General features: G+C 38.5%; 1 protein-coding gene across 1 annotated transcript in view; it reads right to left on the bottom strand.

Moving 5' to 3' along the window:
* Positions 1-219: 219 nt before the first annotated feature.
* The window catches only part of LOC127813239 (uncharacterized), a 35,224-nt gene continuing 16,460 nt past the window's right edge, over positions 220-18,983 (bottom strand). Inside the window, exons 4-6 of the mRNA XM_052354112.1 lie at positions 3,288-3,897; positions 666-1,160; positions 220-581 (exon numbers count right to left, since the gene is read on the bottom strand). Of these exons, the coding sequence (XP_052210072.1) occupies positions 481-581; positions 666-1,160; positions 3,288-3,897 (1,206 nt within the window). The 3' untranslated portion in view covers positions 220-480. The remainder of the gene's footprint in view (positions 582-665; positions 1,161-3,287; positions 3,898-18,983) is intronic.

Genomic DNA, 18,983 nt, shown 5'->3' with positions numbered 1-18,983 from the left:
GAAATAGAAGCATAAATTTTAAACATTTACCATGAAACAAAAAATGAGCTAAAAATAAAATTATATTTAGAAAAAATTACTCCCAACTAATACTTAAAATATAACATTACACATCAAATAATACCTACATAAAACACCTTTTGTCAGTAAAACTCTTAAGACAGTTTTATTGTTAAAAACACTTTTCAATCAATGGTTAAAGACAAACACACATAATAATACTAGAAGCATTTCTTGGATGATCAGATCATATGCTAAATTACATATTCTTGAAAGTAACTATTACAAAAGTAATTTTTACGACAGTAGAAATTTTACGATGCAAAACGGACAGTAGATAGACAAGCCAAGAAAGATACAAGGAATTACAGATGAGTACAATATGGAAAAAGAGGGACTAAAGGGGCTCAAAACCGGTTATTTTCTCTACCTCACCCTTCTCCAACATACAACATAATATCAAGGATTCACTCTATTAGACTAGTAAGGTATGGTATTACCTCTTTCACGGGGAGAAACGTATGACAAAGGCGTGAACTGCAAAGCCAGTAGTTCTTCTCTGCTATACTTCAACCTTTGATCTATTCCATCAGTTACCAAGCAGAGATTTAGATTCTCACAAACTACAAATTTTTTAGAACATTGGGAAGAAAAATGAGACTTACCTAGGAAAGTATTACTACTGTAACTGAGTGGAGCTGCTGGCTTTTTTCCCCACTTCTGTTTCATTAGCACGCCCTTGGACCTGCTTTGATCAAACTTGAAACTGCGAACAAATTCATGTCTGACTTCAATGCGAGGATGTTTTTTGCAGAATAATAAGAGGGCATCTTTTGTTAAGAGCCAACAGCCCCTCAGATCTAGTGTTCCCAACGTTGGTGGTGGATTGAATAAATCAAGCCCGGCATTTGTCAACACAGTATCCCGAACGCTAAGATTTGTCAACTTAGGGACAGATGATAGAAGGCACAGGGACTCATCTGTGAGGAGAGTGGTTGATAAAGATAAATGGCTTAACTTTGGGAAGCCTGATAGAGGATGAACTGCCTCATCCCTAATTTTGTTCTCCTCCAAATCCAACCTTTCCAAAGAAAGGAGATTTTGCAGTGCTGTGAGTGAGGGAATCCAACATGCCTCACAACCAACTTGGTGAATCAAACCTGATAATTGGGAGGAAAATTTTGTCAGCTATAACTAAACAACAACAATATATCCAGCCTTTATCCCACTATGTGGGGTCGGCTACATGAATTCTAGAGTTCTATATATTTTTGTCTTTTGTTATATCTTCATTTAGGCTCATACACTTCGTATCAAACTTTAATGTTTTCCCAAATTTCCAACATCAGCTATAACTATAAAACTTAATTTTCTTGTTTTACACCAAAACTCACCCACCCTGTACAAGCTAATTTGGCATTATCTGGCATGAGATAATCCTGCATAAAATTTAAGAAATAAAAAGCTATGAAATGAGGCAAATTATACAACATAAAATTAAAAAAAGAACAAGTTTGTAAAAGACTCGCAAAAGAAGAACTAAAACGTTCCTATATATAGCAAAGGAATTTTTTGTATTATCATGTAATATAATAAGGAGATTTTGGGTATTTCAAAGGTCTGGAATAGGACCAAACCCAACCTTGTCCGAAGGTTGTTTGACGCTTCACATTTCTGCCCCCATAACAAGTTACTAACTAAATTATTTTAACCAAAATGTAGGATATTTGGAAGGCCATTGGCTTGGGGATAAATTTCTATCCCAAGCACTCATCATCATCATCAACTGAATCTAATTCTAAGTATGGTCATTGGTATGACATTCATAATATCAATTGACTTCTGAAAGTTACATTGATGTTAGTAATCCATGCAAAAGAACAATGTGGCAAGACTTTATGCCAGATACCCTTCCAAATACAACCCCCTAGTGAAGGAATGTGATAAAGTTCCAACGTCATCTTCATATGGAGAAGTGTCAAGATGTGGTGGATGAAGATAATTGATATGGTCGTGTCCCATCCCTAACCACTATTTAAGAATAAAAATAATAATATAAAAGATAAAGTTTTCCTTTTCTTTCTTTTCTTTGTAAGCTTAAGCCTTTAGATGGGATGGTTAACAAATATAATATGGCATCATATAAGCAAAAATCCTAATAAAAATAACAATATAAAAGATAAAGTTTTCCTTTTCTTTCTTTTCTTTGTAAGCTTAAGCCTTTAGATGGGATGGTTAACAAATATAATATGGCATCATATAAGCAAAAATCCTAAGTTCAAACATCATTGCCAACCCAATATTTTAAACAGTTGCAAATGTTTGGCCTAATTGTACAGTGAAATCTAGCCACATGTGAGGGGGTATGTTAAGAATAATAATATCAAAAATTAAATTAGTTTAAGCTTTGAGATGGTCTGGTGGTTAACAATCCAATAACCATGACCTACTTAGTTTATTTATGTTTAGCTCGGGCAATATAATCTTACTCTGGTACAACAAACAATGAAATAAATGAAAACAGAAACTGAGCCAGCCTGACACATTCCAGCTATACCATAGTCTAAACCTAAAATAATCCTCCAACTCTTAACCCAATAGTTGTTAAATCAAAACTCCCATTTTAAATAACAATCCACATTCACACACACACAACTCCCCCTTTATATCCCAAGGTGGGGTTAACTTGGTGAAAAGATAACTTGAAAAAAAAAAAAAAACCACAAAAACTCTGCAGTTTTCACAAGTATACTTGATTTAGTTTAAATAATGATCAGTCAAATTAGTGCAAGAAACACGAGGTATTAAGCTTAACAGATCCATTAATGTTTTATTTCAGTCCAAAATATCAAGGGTAGTGTTGACTTTTTAAAGTATAAGAGTTTTTTTTTTTCCTCCAAACTATGAGGGCATAAAAGATCATACACATATTATCAAATGAAGAGAAGAAAGCATCTGGACTTTCATGCCCATATGCAGCTTGATGCTGACATTGAGGAAGCAACTGAAAGTCAACACCAAATGATGTTAACAATTGGTACAAACAGTTCTGTGCGAATGAAATCCTTACATGTTTTCTACCCAAAGTAGCAATAACTTTCTTGAGGTATGCCAGATAGTGATCAAAAAGTATGATAGCCATTTAGTTCCCTTATCCCCTCCCTCTTTTTCTTATTATGTCCACATAGTTTTCTTATGTAGGTTATACAATCCAAATTAATGATAGAAGAAATTCAGAAACCAGTGAGACATGACATAAGCTCCAATGATCACATGAAAGGCCATACCTTTGACATTTGTCTTGCTTAAGTTGACAACCTTTAATGAAGGCATCAGGCTCATATATGAGATAGCGTGATCATCTACCTCAGTGCAAGATAATGATATATTTTCAAGGTTGGGAACATTTCCTGATAAAACCCCCACTCCAGCAGAGGTCACTCTTGTCTTGCTGAGGCTTAGACTTCTCAAATTTGCTCCAACAGATGCAACCACTTCAACTGATTTATCATCGATCAAACTAGAGCTGAGATCCAAATGTTCCAACGCGTTCATGCGAGACAAAAAGCAGAATTCTTCAAGAGAAGAGCTGGACATGTCCAAGAAGGAAAGAGAACTTGTTTCAACAAATAAAAGGGCTTCAGACACATCCACATACATAGCACCACAAAGAATGAGCTTCAATATAGGAGCTTTATCACAATGCCCTTCAAATATAGAATGAATGGTGCAATCACTCATGTTTAAGCTTCTAAGAGAGGACAAGTTTGGCAGCTTTGTAACCTTGGTCCAAGCTAGATTGAGGAAGCTTAACATTGGAAATGATTTTAAAGCATGAACCCCTTGATTAGATATTTTGCTTCCCCAAAGGTCTAGATACTGCAGTTTTGTCAAGACCTAATGGAATCACAGACAAGGGTAGTTATATTGAGGATTTTATAATCTTACTGGAGTATAATGACTACAATGTCACTGACAAGTTAAGGGAAAAATGAAAACAACTAATTGAGCACATAAATAAAGAAAACTTCCATAACAACATGTATGCTAAAAAGTAGACACTCCTAGAAAGTATTGTGTCTGGGTAGGACATCCATATGGAAACAACACGTGCCATATATTACAGGTATAGATCACATGTCTTGTCTTTATTAACTTTTATCTCCTGTAGATTTGAACTCTTTGAAGGTGAAGAAATAAAAGCACCTTATAAGTTTAAGAAAATAACAATAAATCTAATAATAAGATAAAATGCACAGGGATTCATACCTCTAAGTTCCTTCTCCCTATAGACTATTTGATGTTAAGAAATCATTTTATGAAAGGAACCTCTAATAAAATATTTCAAACTTCTTTTTTCATAGTTTTATCTAAATTGGAGAATATGGAAGTTGATTTCTTATAAGTTCTGAGAAAACAATATGGCATCCAGTGAAGATAAAGACAATGATTTATACCCTATAAATTCCTTATCCAATAGACTATTTCATTTTAAGAAATATTGTTATAAATCACAGTCATCAAAACTGAATCGGCTAAGGTAATGTTTCAATGGTTCATCAGTTCAATGGACACCAGATTTACAAAATAGATATAATTTTTTGTAGTACTTTATATATTTAAATGACAGATAATAATACAAGCAAAGATGTGGCAAACTGGTAAATATACCACTTTCACACCTTTAGCCTGGGTTTGAGGCCTAGCACCAGCATTCCTAGGAGATGTTTGGGAATTAGTTTAAGTGTATTGCCCTCACTCGTGGTGTTCTGATTCTCAAACCTGGGCCAGGTTTTTCCTTAACCAATTCAAGCCACAGAATAAAACAGGTCAGTCGTATCCACTCTGGATAACCATGTTATTAATAGAGCTCTCTAATAAAATATTTGATTACTCTTACAAATTTGAAGAATGTGGAAGTTGGAATCCAGATGTTTTGATACAAAAATTATTACTATATATCATCATCAACTGCACTTTATCCTAACAAAGTTAGGGTTGGCATGACATTCATAATGTCAATTGACTTCTAAAAGTCACATTGACAATATAAATCCATAGAAAAGAGCAACGTGACAAAATTTTACACCGAATGACCTTCCTAACGCAATCCTCTAACGAGGGAAGGATAAGATAAAGTTCCAACATCATCTTCATATAGAGAAGTTTCATGCGATTGTGGTGAATGGAGATAATTGATAAGGTCATGTTCCATCACAGTTAATATTGTAAAACTAACTTATATAACATAGAAAAGTTTCTTACTATAAATATGTTGGTATATTTTAGCATATTAATGAGATTCAATTGCTTTATCAGTAAAAATGTTAACCATAGACACACAGGTTGCGATACCACCCCTGGCATCGTGAATTGGGTAAAACATCCTAATTCGCGGGTTGAAAACAACCTGAAGCACTCTAGCTTGCAAACTAGAACTAGATAGCAAAAAATGGCAATCCAGATTTTCATCTTGATTTACAAAAGTTTTAGGCTTTTAGCATGATTTCTGTCATCAAAGAATCTCTCTTTTTCTTTTGGTCAAGATGAAAGCATACTAGATCAAAGGGAGGCGCGCTTGCTAGTGGTGGTCGAAGGTCCATGTCATGTACCTAGGTTTTAGCCTAGGGTTGGATTGGCAATCAAAAGGATCCAATTGAATAAAACCGAAAACAGAATGATTGGAGAGAGAATTTGGACAAAAATGGGGAAGAAATTAGAGAGAAATGAGGGAGAGTTACAGAAGGGAACGAAGGGGAGAATAGGAGAGAATTCTAGAGAGAGAAATGAGAATATTCAATTATCATTCATGCTTTTCCATCATCTCTAGTTGTGGCTTATATACCCTCACAGCATTGCACATGCACCCACGTGCAGTTATAATAGTGACCATGACTGCCTATAGCTAAAACAAATATCTATAACAAAAAAAGAAAAGAAAATTACAAAATATGGTAATGCATATAAGCTAAATACTATTATATTTCCTACTCTATCCTTGGGGATCCTCGGGGTCATTACAATTCCCCCCTCGAGAAAGTTCTTGTCCCCAAGAACTTCAGCAATTGGTCACTACTCTTACCTAATACCAGCTCTCTCAATCTATTTCATTCCTCTTTCCTTATTTCTCCTTCGAAGTCTCTTCGTCTTCCTACTTAGGTTTCCAAGATAAATTCTAGGCCTAAGTGAACCCAAAACTTCTATGGGGAATACTTCATCGAGTTCAAGCCCAATACAACCATCCCTGGTAATAGCGATCCAATCAAAGCTTGGTCTCCAATCTATGGACATAATCAGCCACTTCCGGACTGACATAGTTAGTAGCTAAACCTTGGAGTCCAACGGAAGGACTATCCATGACCGTGACTTCCGTTAGTACTTCATTATTGTCCAATACAAATAAGGGTAGCAAATCTACATCCATAGTTGTAGTTATTGTATCCCCATTCAACCCACGACCATGCTTTGCTACAAAAATATTAGCAACATTATGAAAATGCAACAATGAAAATTTGAAGACTTGCCTTGGATACTCAAACCAAGGCTGTCCATGAGCATTAGAATTAGGAGTTGTTGTGACTTCAATCCCAGCCAACGGTTCCCCAGAGGCTGCCATAAGGCCTTCATCCCGACCTTTCCCAACATGATTTACAACCAAATTATCTGATGAAACAATATCCTTGCTCAGACTATCAGATGTATGGAAGCCATCTACATGGTAGTTCTCACCTCCAATCTGCTGTATAGACTGATTATCACTTGAATCATTAGCTTCCAGTTCTTGTAAAGTGTGGTCTACACAGATCTCTCTATCCAATCTTCTTTTCTCTTCAAAATCCTAAGTTACCATTGATAAGTTCGCTTCGGTTCCAGCACCAACTTCCTTAATATTGACTGAATTTCCCGTCAGAACCTCCTAATTCAATGCAAACAATTCAGGAACTCCTTTTTTCTTGTGTTTGTTGGAATTTCCCTCTATATGAACTTCTTTTCCAACAATATCAGATTGTCCCTTTGCATTTGCTAACCTATCAACCTGTTTGTTACAAACTCCCTTTAGATAATGCCTTTCACCACCAATATCATCACTGATATTGCAATCCTCCTCCTTGATAATTCTACCTAAATTAAAATACTCCTTGTAGCTTCCGCCTAAACCGGAATACTTTTTTTGCTCAACATCGGAGGTGAGCAATGAATCTGATTCCCGCCATCTTGACTTCTCCTTCGGCTACTCCATTTTTAGGAATTTCTCTTTGCTAAAACTTCAGCAATAATCATCGAAGAATTCAGCGGGAAAACTGTAGTGATAATTCTTAGTCAGTATCATCGCAATCTCCTGCAACTGCTCGTGTAACTTACGACTGAATTCCTCGCACATTTTATGTACCACATTTCTTGTTTCCTTGTCTAATTGGTTGAACTCATTATCAAACTCTTCCCATGCCTGAGGCTTCTAGCCAAACTCCTCATGTTGTCTGCCTTTGTGATGCCCCGGTCCCACTACTGGGTGCCACCGTAACCTACAATTACAACCCTGGCCTGTCTCAAAGGACGGCTATGACCTGCCAACGTAAAATATTAAAATAATATTGGATGCCCTGGATGGGGTCCAGGCTTCGCCGCCTTCGACTGTCGAGAGCTAGGGTTTAAAATACTTAAGCAGCAAAAATTTATCCGATTCTCAAACATGATTAGGCCCTTAAAATATAAATCCAATTTCAAATAAAATAAATAAATACATACCTAATACAATACTCCAATGATCAAGCATATCTAGTTCACATTCACTGAGTTACTCATAGTGGGAACCTTACCTTTGATCTAAACCAAATTTTATTTAATTCATTGTCGTCTCCCATAGTCAAATACAAAACATATAAATTACATAAATAACATAAAACACAACCTACATTCTCACTGCCTGCAATCACTGTTGACCGCGCGACCCTTCCACCAGTATCGCTTTCCCTTTCTTAGATCCCAAGCCATCTATTGGGTTAGTGGGAGTAAAGGGGGTAAGTCTGGGGACTCAGTAAAGGCAATATGCAATGCAATAAATTAATAAGCACGACATCATAGATAAAAATGAAGTGTAACGTGCATGCAAGCCCATCCACCGCACCTATCTCAGGCTCTGGGTGGCCCCTAATGGTTCCATCTATGACCACGTCCTAGGACCCTCACGGTTAACAATCCACTGCCCCATGCTTAGGCACTTCCTCAATATCTTATGCAAGCTATGACAAAAGAAATTTACACACAGAGCATATTAACCCTTACCTTAATTTGTTTGTTGCTCGGTGACCAACTCTATTTCGTTGCATAGGCCAATAGTGTACTCGCAGCACCTTTATCACAATTATATATATCTATAAGGTTAAGTAATTCATCGACTAATCATGGATTAAATTAATTTAACTTCCAAATATTATCTACTAATTTAATTTAACTAACTAATTCGAACCACTATATTATTAACAAGTTAACTAAGTTAATTTAACTATTGCACTAATCAACTTACTAAATTAACTAAATTATCTATTTATTAAATTAACCAAAGTCTTACCTCTCAAGATCGAAAGCTTCCCAAACTCACAACTCCTTCTCCTGTTGCTTGTTCTCACTTATGCCTTTAATCCCATGGTCGCGCTTGACTATTTATAGGCTTGGCCACTCTCTGCTTGATTTTACCGTGGGTTAAGCCCACTGTTTCATCTTTAATTTAATTGCATTTGCTCATGGCTGGGGGTGAATCCTTGGGGGCCAAGGCTATGCCAGAAGCTGCCATGTGGTAGCAAGAAAAGAGAGCAATTCTCGGCCATGAACTTCTCAGAAGCTTGGCCAACACGCCCATACATACATCATATATTATATCGTGCTTTCCTTCCACTCCATTCCATATGCTTGCAATTTATTTCAATGTGCACCACAAATTTTCATCCCTTGGTTGACGTTCACGGTTACCAATATATATATTCTTTATATATAATATATTATATCCATATAATATACCATATTAATATAAAATTATTTACTAAAAATCCCATTTAGATATTGCTTTAATTGCTACTATACCTTAACATCAAATTAATAATTATTGAGATACTTAAAACTCATAATTAATTATTCCAAATTACTCGATAAGGTCAATTTCATCCCTGCGCCCATACGGGGTCTTTATTCCACCCGAAAATGCTTTAGGGTTGCCTCCCTGGCAAAACCGAACCACCCCTAGGGTCCCCTCAGCTTCCAGGAGGTCCCCTACAACCATTTGATACTGACATCTATTTGGACTTATACAAAAATTATTCCGAAATTTATTTCCGATCTAACTGCTTCCAGCATCATCAGTCTCATCTCGAGATACTCACCAATCTCATACCCTTTTCCCTAAACATCACAGTCCCAAGGCATTTCCTACTTTCGATTCAGCAATTTATCAATTTTCTCAAAATCACACATAACTCAATAAATTACCTTAAAATCTATAAATTAATTATTTCCAAAATCAGGGATGTTACAGTCTCCCCTCCTTACAAAATTTCGTCCTCGAAATTTTTGAGTAATCTTCTCTATCACATATACATTCCCAGAATCAGCATATCCCTTGGACAGATGTCATATATAAACTTCTAACAATCATTTATATAAAGTCTCAAAATCCTACACGCATGCTCGAGGTATGTCCTCTAGAATTAATTATAATCCTTGAATAAATAAGGAAGTTCCTTTCGCATAATCTTTCAAAAGAGAGACACAAATCAATTTCCTTTATAAACCACAACATTCTGCAAAATCTCACATAATCATTTAATCTCTTGAATATAAAATGGAGCGAATTGTTCAACATTTATGGCTCTTCTAGAAGATAAGATATGTGCTGATGTCATCAGTCAATCCACAATCGCCCAAATAATCTCAATTTTCTTTGAAGTTCAGGGTAAACCCATGATAAAATCTATCTCCACATGTACTTTTTCCCATTAAGGAATCTTTAACAGCTCCTCAATGATTATCATATTTTCTCACAAATTCAACTTTACTTTTCCATTAATAAATCATAAATAAATGAATACCAATACACAGGTCCTCGATACCCATATTTTCTTTCATTCCCAATCATCAATATAGGGTTCCAGGGTGTACCACACACGGGGTTCGATGCACCTTACTTAGAATTTCCTGTTGTAGCTCATCATAAGCACATATATCCTCCCGCAGCACACTTGGATAGTCTGTGTGCCTTCACGGTGTTTAAATTCGAGTCGCTTCCATTGCCCATTCTTCTCCACCCATTGCCTTTGACTACCCTCTTGAGCCATACCTCACTTAATCTCTTCCCACAAGTCATTTTGTAAGTGCATCAGTACCATAGCTGCAGTATCATTGCATGGCTCTACCTTAAGAGCTAACTTTTGCAAATTTTCCAATTAAAGTCTACAAATGAGTGATTAAATGAACTCCCAGGTGCACTATATATCAAGTCCTGTGAGCCTCATTTAGAATCATTTGTCTCAATTCTCAAAGATTAGGCACGTATATTCTACCTCGAAACTTGAGAATGTCATCCCGCATCTTAAAAATCAGAATCCTTGGGCTGGCCTTGTTCATCTATCTGTAGATGTATACTTGCCCACCACATATGCCTCTCATTCACAAGATCCAACTAAATCGCCAGACTAGCGATAAAACAGACGATCCCCTTGGCGCTACACTCACCTTTAATAGGCTAAAAGCCTCCAATAACCGCCACTCAAATGGCCATCCACCCAGTCACAGTAGGCACACTCCTACTCAAAGCGTCAGACACCTCATTGCCACGCCTCAAGTGATGCAAGACAGTGCAGTCGTAGTCCTCAAGAAACTCCATCCACCGTTGCTACCTCATGTTTAGCTCTTTCTGTGAGAACACATATCTCAGGCTCCTTGCGATTCGTAGGCATATCAAATGTCTCATTGTACTGATAGTGCTTCCATAACCTCAAGAGCACATACCTCAGCTGCCAGTTCCAAGTCTACATTGGGTAGTTCACTCTGTGTCTTAGCGTGATCCATACATGACCACCCATCCATGTTGCATTAACACACAACCCAATTCTTTAAGCTCTCATTGCCTCTGGCAGGCCGTTCTCACCTAACTCTTCTTCATGAGTCTTGTCATGGATACAACTATTCCAGAAAGTCTTTTCACAAATTTTCAATCATTTCATAGATAGTTAGGGATCTTATCACAATGCTTCGGTCCCTTGGGGCTTGGATTCTAGTCCAAACATAACAACCACAGTGCTATCCAAACTTTGGCATCTGATCGTCTTCGCAATTCACTATGTAGCTCTGACTCATGGGCCCTACACCCTTACCGCAAGCCAGCTCCCAAGCTGCTCCGGTCATTAGTCATGAGTCTTACAGGCCACACACCCATGGTGCTATTGTCATGCTAGAAATCCTTGTCCCGTCTCTGTGAGTTACAATTGACCCCACTTCTGTCACTTCTGATACCTCTTTCAGTACCAACCCAAATCTTCAAATCTCACATCCTTTTCGGAGTTACATTTACTTAGGTAACTAATCTTTGAATCAAATCTTATTTGATCTTCCAACCTCATGGTGCATATGACAACCAATTTTGATCTCATGGAGCCTCATGCTCTTGTCATTTCCTTCACGGTTGTTACGACCTAGCAAACAAACCTTGATCACAAAATCCACCATGATGCTTCCAATAATGCCTATCAGGATCGCCAAAACTCACATTTGAAGAATTTAGCGTACATCTACTGTTTCCTAAGAGTTTCCAACAGTATCTTTAATGTTCCTCATGCATTTCCCTATCCGAGGAATATACCAGTATATCATAAACACAATCGCTAATGCAACTGGATAATAATTAATTCAAGGTAAAAGATACCAACTCTTAATTATCATTTTATTCACAGCCTGATAATCCATACTCTCAGTCGAGCCACACATAGCTAAGCATCCAATAATCCCAAGCTATTAATGACAAATTCATACTCATCATTAAGAAATAATTCTAATAAATTTTTTGAGAATACATCCTAGTATTTTCTCACTACCCCAGTTTTCTTATGGCTTTTCACTGACTGCATGCGCCTATATCACATATCCACAGGCTCCTTACACTATCTTTAATGTTTACCTTATCTGTGCACCATTAAATTCCACAAATTGCACACGAATGGCAATAGACTAATTGTTTTTTTTTTCAAAAGTCCAGTCGTACTAGATATTAGGATAGTAACTCCCTGTCTAAAAATTTACATCAAAATTCTTGACCTCCAATGGATTTAGGTTTATCGATAATTCTCTTGCTAGGACTTGGCATTCTAGTACATTACTTATTTCTCTTCCTAATGAATATAACAAATTCCCGTTACAAATATCCCTTAAACATGATCAAGTTATTTCAACACAAAACTCTCATTTCATTCCAATTTATCATGCATGCCACACTACTGGCTAAAACAAGTAAGTATATATGTCACTCATGGTACCCTAACCCAATACCATCTAATCCTTCTTAGTCCCGCACAAACACCTTCTTTATTAACCAATGCTTTTCACATCCCCCATATGCCCCTCTCAGTATTGATCTTGTGGCAAGTAATTCAATACGTGCTTAACCACAACATTCAAACAAACTCCGTAAAGCTTAGCAACGTAGGATCGATCGACAGACATGCCTCAACAATCGACAGTTAGGGCCTAAAGCTCAAAGACAGTCAACAACCTTGTCACACTGGTCAATAGCTAGCGCCCACACATCTAGCGGTCGACAGACATGGCATGGATGGTCGACAACTCAAGCTAAATTCCTGAAAACGATTGTCGATTTTGGTACGTCAGGTGACCGACAAAACGTTTCCAAATTTTCACATAATAACTATCAACCAATCATGCTCAAATTGTTTCACACAAATTCTCATTTCTTTTCAATTCCTTATTCACATGACCAAAAAGACAACAATCCATAACCACACCACCAGGTAGTGCATGCAGGTCCTTACATCAACCATGGTACCCCAATCCGGTACCACTTTAACCTTACAAATGATACTCTTCACTTTCCCCTTTATCTGAGAAATAATCTCATCATTACGACAAATAAAGTCTCTGTTATTTCCCGACACTAAAAACAAATCTAACTCACTTCCCATTCTCATGTTGCCTTCTTTCCATTTTAAAGGCCAACTCACGCTCCCAAATATACCAGGGTGTGCCTACTACTGCACCAGCATCAATATCAACAGAGCAAGATTCGAGACAATCAGAGCTAACTACTCACAATCGCTAGGGTGTATAATAATCTGCATGCTAAATCGAAGGTTAAATCAGTAACCAAAATCATTTCCCCCTCAAAGGCCAAATATGAGAAACACACATCCCACTGCTTGCTATCTTGGGAAACACATTTCCTAAGCAAACCCATATCACAACACATGCCTATATCGAGGACCATTCCACTCATGGTTACGACCTACCCCAACCCGTGTATGCAACCATAATTTCGTCACCCCCAAAAATTTCTCAACCTTCCGAATTCTCAGGCCCGCTTAGCACCCTGTGTAGTAGTCAAAACCCTTGGCACCCAGGTCTTCCTTGTGACCTCATTCTCAACCAAACTATGGTATTCTCAACCCGACTCAGTGAAACAATCGAGATTTTTGTAAACATAATAAACTTTAGTATCCTCAAATCAAATTTCTTAAAACCCATAATCACCCATAGATCCCACAAATTACTAATTATTGTGCCATGTCATCATTTTTCAGTAAAATCCTCTGACTCTAAAAATCGTCTTGCCAGATTATTATGACATTTCCCTCATTCGCAATCATAATTTAATTTTTATTTAATTTCCTCGAACCACTAATTTCCTATTAACAAATCACCTTAAAGACGTAAATCGATCACCATATCATTTTTCAAATGATCATTACCCAAAATCCTCAATAAATACATTATCTTAATCCCAAAACATACCAAATTTAATATTTTTCATTAATTTCCTTAAAACCCCACATAACTCGATAAATCACCTTAAAACCCATAAATTAATTATTTCCAAGGTCAGGGATGTTACATTCTCTCCTCAATAAATTTCATCCTCGAAATTTAAATACATCACGATATTAACCATGGCCTTCAAACAAATAAGGATATCTTTTCCGCATTTCTTCCTCCATCTCCCAGGTCGCTTCTCGTTCCGAGTGCTGACTCCACTGCACTTTTACCATAGGTAGAGTTTTATGTCTTAGTTGACGATCTTGGCGTTCTAGTACCCGTACAGGTTGCACTTCAAAGGTCATATCAGGTTGAAGTTCAACATCCTCAGCATGCACTTCTATGTCTGGATTATATATATACTTCTGTAATTGGGAAACATGGAATACATCATGCAACCCGACTAATGCTTCTGGCAACTCCAAATGGTAGGCTAGTGGTCCAACTCGGCCCTTGATTCAATATGGCCCCAAATATCGGGGTCCCAATTTTCCCCTTCGTTGATGTCTAAATGCTGGACGTATTGGGGTAGCCCAAAGATACACCATGTCCCCCTCTGCAAATTCCAAAGGTCGAGTCCGACGGTCCGCGTACTTTTTCTACCGATCTTGAGCTGCTTTCATATTTTTACGAACTATCTCTATCTGCTGTGTTGCTTTATCTATAAGATCCGTTCGAATAAGCTGTTTCTCTCCCACCTCAAGCCAGCACACAGGCAATTGACATCGTCGTCCATACAGTGCTTCATATGGTGCCATTCCTATGCTTGTTTGATAACTGTTGTTATAGGCAAATTCAGCCAAACATAAATATTCATCCCAGCTGCCACCAAAATCCCGCACACATGCTCTAAGCATGTCTTCTAAAATTTGGTTAACTCGTTCTGTTTGACCATCTGTCTGGGGGTGATAGGTTGTACTAAAGTTTAGTTGGGTTCCCAATTCCTCCTGTACAACTTTCCAAAATTTTGACACAAATCTACTGTCTCTGTCTGACACAATACTCACTGGGACTCCATGCAATCGGACAATTTCTTGAATATAAAGTCGGGCAAGACGCTCTGCGCCTATAGTACTTTTGATAGGCAGAAAATATGCTGACTTCGTTAATCAATCCACAACTACCCAAATGGTGTCAACCTTCCTTAGCGTTTGGGGTAGCCCTACGATAAAATCTGTTGTCACATGCTCCCACTTCCACTTTCACCCGCTAGCAAGTGTCACATTTACTCACGAACTCAGCTATGTTCTTTTTTATTCCAGGCCACCAATACACTTCCCGCAGATCATGATACATCTTGGTGACTCCTGGGTGTATTGTATACGGGGTTTGATGTGCCTCGTTCAGAATTTCCTATCTTAGCTTCCCAAAGGCTGGCACATACACCCGCCCATTCATTCGGAGTATTCCATTACGATGCTCAAACCCTAGCTGCTTGGGTTGTCTATTTGTGTCTATCCATCGATCCAAGTTTCCTTCCTGGGCTGTAGCCTGTTTAATTTCATCTTATAGGCTTACTTGTAACTGCATCTGTGCTACCATTGTTGTTTCATCATACGGCTCCGCATTGAGAGTTAATCCTGCGAATTCCTCAGTCAAGTTTTGTAGACGAACTGCCTGACAAGATCTCAACATAAAACTCTTCCGACTTAGTGCATCAGCCACCACATTTGCTCGCCCAAGCTGGTATTGAATGGTACAATCATAATCCTTTAGGAGCTCCATCCACCGACGCTGATGAAGGTTCAAATCCCGTTGGGAGAAAATATATTTTAAACTTTGATGATCCACATATATAACAAATTTCTCCCCATATAGATAATGTCACCACAGTTTCAAAGCATGTACCACAACTGCTAACTCCAAGTCATGCACTGGGTAATTCTTTTCCTGGGAGCGTAATTGTCGAGACCCATATGCAATCACTCTTCCGTGTTGCATTAACACGCATCCCAAGCCTATTCCTGAAACATCTGTATACACTTCATATCCCCCAAAACCATCAGGTATCCCTAAAATTGGTGATGTTGTCAGTCTAGATTTAAGTTCTTGGAAGCTCTTTTCACAATGCTCATTCCAGATAAACTTAACCCCTTTCTGGGTCAATTGTGTTAGCGAAGCAAGAATGCTTGAGAATTTTTCTATGAACTTACCCCGAAACTATATGCCCTAGAAAGGCAACTTCCTTCAACCAGAAATCACATTTACTAAATTTTGCATATAACTTATGGTCCCTTAGTGTGGACAAAGTAATTCTCAGATGTTCACGATGAGCTTCCTCACTTGATGAGTATATTAATATATCATCAATGAATACAATGATAAATTTGTCTAGGTACAGTCGAAATGTCTGATTCATCAAGTCCATGAATGCCGCAGGCGCATTAGTCAAACCAAATGGCATAACTAGATACTCATAGTGACCGTACCATGATCGAAACGCCGTTTTAGGGATGTCTTCTTCTTTTATCTTCAATTGGTAGTACCCTTATCGCAAATCAATCTTGGAGAACACCCGAGCTCCTTGTAGTTGGTCGAACAAGTAATCTATCCTAGGTAACGGATACTTGTTCTTAATGGTCACCTTATTAATTGCACGATAATCAATGTACATTCTCAAACTCCCATCCTTTTTACGTACAAACAGCATTGGCGCCCCCCAAGGTGACACACTAGGGCGAATAAAGCCCTTGTGCAGCAAATCCTGAAGTTGGGTCTTGAGCTCCCGTTACTCGGCTAGGGCCATTCTATAAGGCGGTATAGATATTGGGTTCATTTGGGCTCCAGGGGCTGTCCGGGGGTAAGCCCGGTAGATCTTCTGGGAATACGTCTGGGTATTCTTTTACAATTTCCACAGTCTCTACCTTTTTCTGAGGTTTTCCATTGGCCACCACTTGCACTGCATACCCTAAGGCTCCTTTGTCCAAATATTTTCTAGCTCCCAAGGCGGATATAATTTTCAGAGGTTGCTTTACCTGAGCTCTGACAAACCTTCTAACCAGCCCATCAAACCCTGTCAACTTAACTATTCGCTTCCCACAGTCCAACCGAGCTTGATATCGGAACAAGAAGTCCATGCCTAGTATGACATCGAAATCCCAAATTTCTAATAAATTCAAATCTACTGGAAACATGGCTCCATCTATCAAAATTTGGCACTACCCGGTGCGAATGAGACCAAGTCCCCATCAGGGTTTGCATGCTCATAGGCACACATGACTCCTTAGTACTTAAATTCACCGAATCTACGGCAACATATGATATAAAAGAGTGCGTAGCCCCTGAGTCTATCAATGCATGCATGCATGTGTTCTGGACCAAGAGCGTACCTTCAATTACTTGCGGATCGACGGCCGCGTCAGTCTTGGTGAGGTTGAACACCCTTCCCATAATCATTGGTGCCCTTCCTACAGTCTGCCTCACTTGCTCAGCCTAGTCACACTGTGGGCATTAAGAAGCGATATGCCCAGCCGTATTACAATTGAAGCATACAACTAGCCTTCTCTGGGTGCCACTAGTTGGTGGAGTAGGCGTGGCCACAGTCATTTCTGCCCCTTTTGGGCAATTTCTTGCAATGTGTCTCACAAATTTTCATCCCTTGGTTGACGTTCACGGTTACCAATATATATATTCTTTATATATAATATATTATATCCATATAATATACCATATTAATATAAAATTATTTACTAAAAATCCCATTTAGATATTGCTTTAATTGCTACTATACCTTAACATCAAATTAATAATTATTGAGATACTTAAAACTCATAATTAATTATTCCAAATTACTCGATAACGCCGATTTCGTCCTTGCGCCCGCACGAGGTCTTTATTCCCCGAAAATGCTTTAGGGTTGCCTCCCTGGCAAAACCGAACCACCCCTAGGGTCCCCTTAACTTCCCGGAGGTCCCCTACGACCATTTGGTACTGACATCTATTTGGACTTACACAAAAATTATTCTGAAATTTATTTCTGATCTAACTGCTTCCAGCATCATTAGTCTCGTCTCGAGATGCTCACCAATCTCATACCCTTTTCCCTAAACATCCCAGTCCTAAGGCATTTCCTACTGTCGATTCAGCAATTTATCAATTTTCTCAAAATCGCACATAACTCAATAAATTACCTTAAAATCCATAAATTAATTATTTCCAAAATCAGGGATGTTACAGCCTCCAACTGAAAATGTAGCATTCTCCGACTACAATTGCGACCTCATTTGTTTCATGTGTGCACTGCTCCCCATGGCCTCACGAGCAAGACATCCCCCTGAAAATGCAGCATCCTTATGCTACAATTGAGACTCCATTGGTCTCATACGTGCATTGCTCCCCCTGGTTGATTTAGTGCAAGCAGTATACTTTGGTGACCAAGGCATAGAAGTTCTGTACATCTTAATCCAATCCCCTTTGTGTGCTAATCGGTTTTGAATTCAAATTGCCTCAAACGCACACGGAACTACCGTTGGAACACCTAATCTGCTCGCCCCCAAAAATTTAGATCGACTAACCTGCTTCGCCTTCCCCATTTGAATCAGTGGTTGCTCGCTTGTTGGAAATTAACCACGTCGACAGCAATATTCGAGAACTGATCAAAATTCTCTTAGCTAGATCCCCGTTGAAGTCCTCCTCCTGAACTCCGAACCTAATTGCTGCCACAACAAATACCTTCCAAATCAGATTAGAAGCTCAACTTATCCGCCATTAATCCAGATTTGCAACGACCGCGACTAGAGATGGAAAATGGGCAGGCCAGGCTGAATTTGGCCCGCAAGGGAGGCAGACCGGGCCGGGCCAAGTCGAGCAATGGGAATTGGGGCCCGGCAAGGCCCTGTGGCCCTTAATAAATGGGCTAAGGTGGGCCGGCTCGAGCTGTGGGCCTGGTTGTCTAGGTTGGCCCATGGGCCATTGATTTTTAATTTCTTAAACATATTTTTTTAAATATTTTTTTC

The sequence above is a fragment of the Diospyros lotus genome, chromosome 11 (genome assembly GCF_014633365.1).
Source record: "Diospyros lotus cultivar Yz01 chromosome 11, ASM1463336v1, whole genome shotgun sequence".
NCBI lineage: Eukaryota > Viridiplantae > Streptophyta > Magnoliopsida > Ericales > Ebenaceae > Diospyros > Diospyros lotus.
This window is presented reverse-complemented; position numbering and strand designations above follow the sequence as displayed.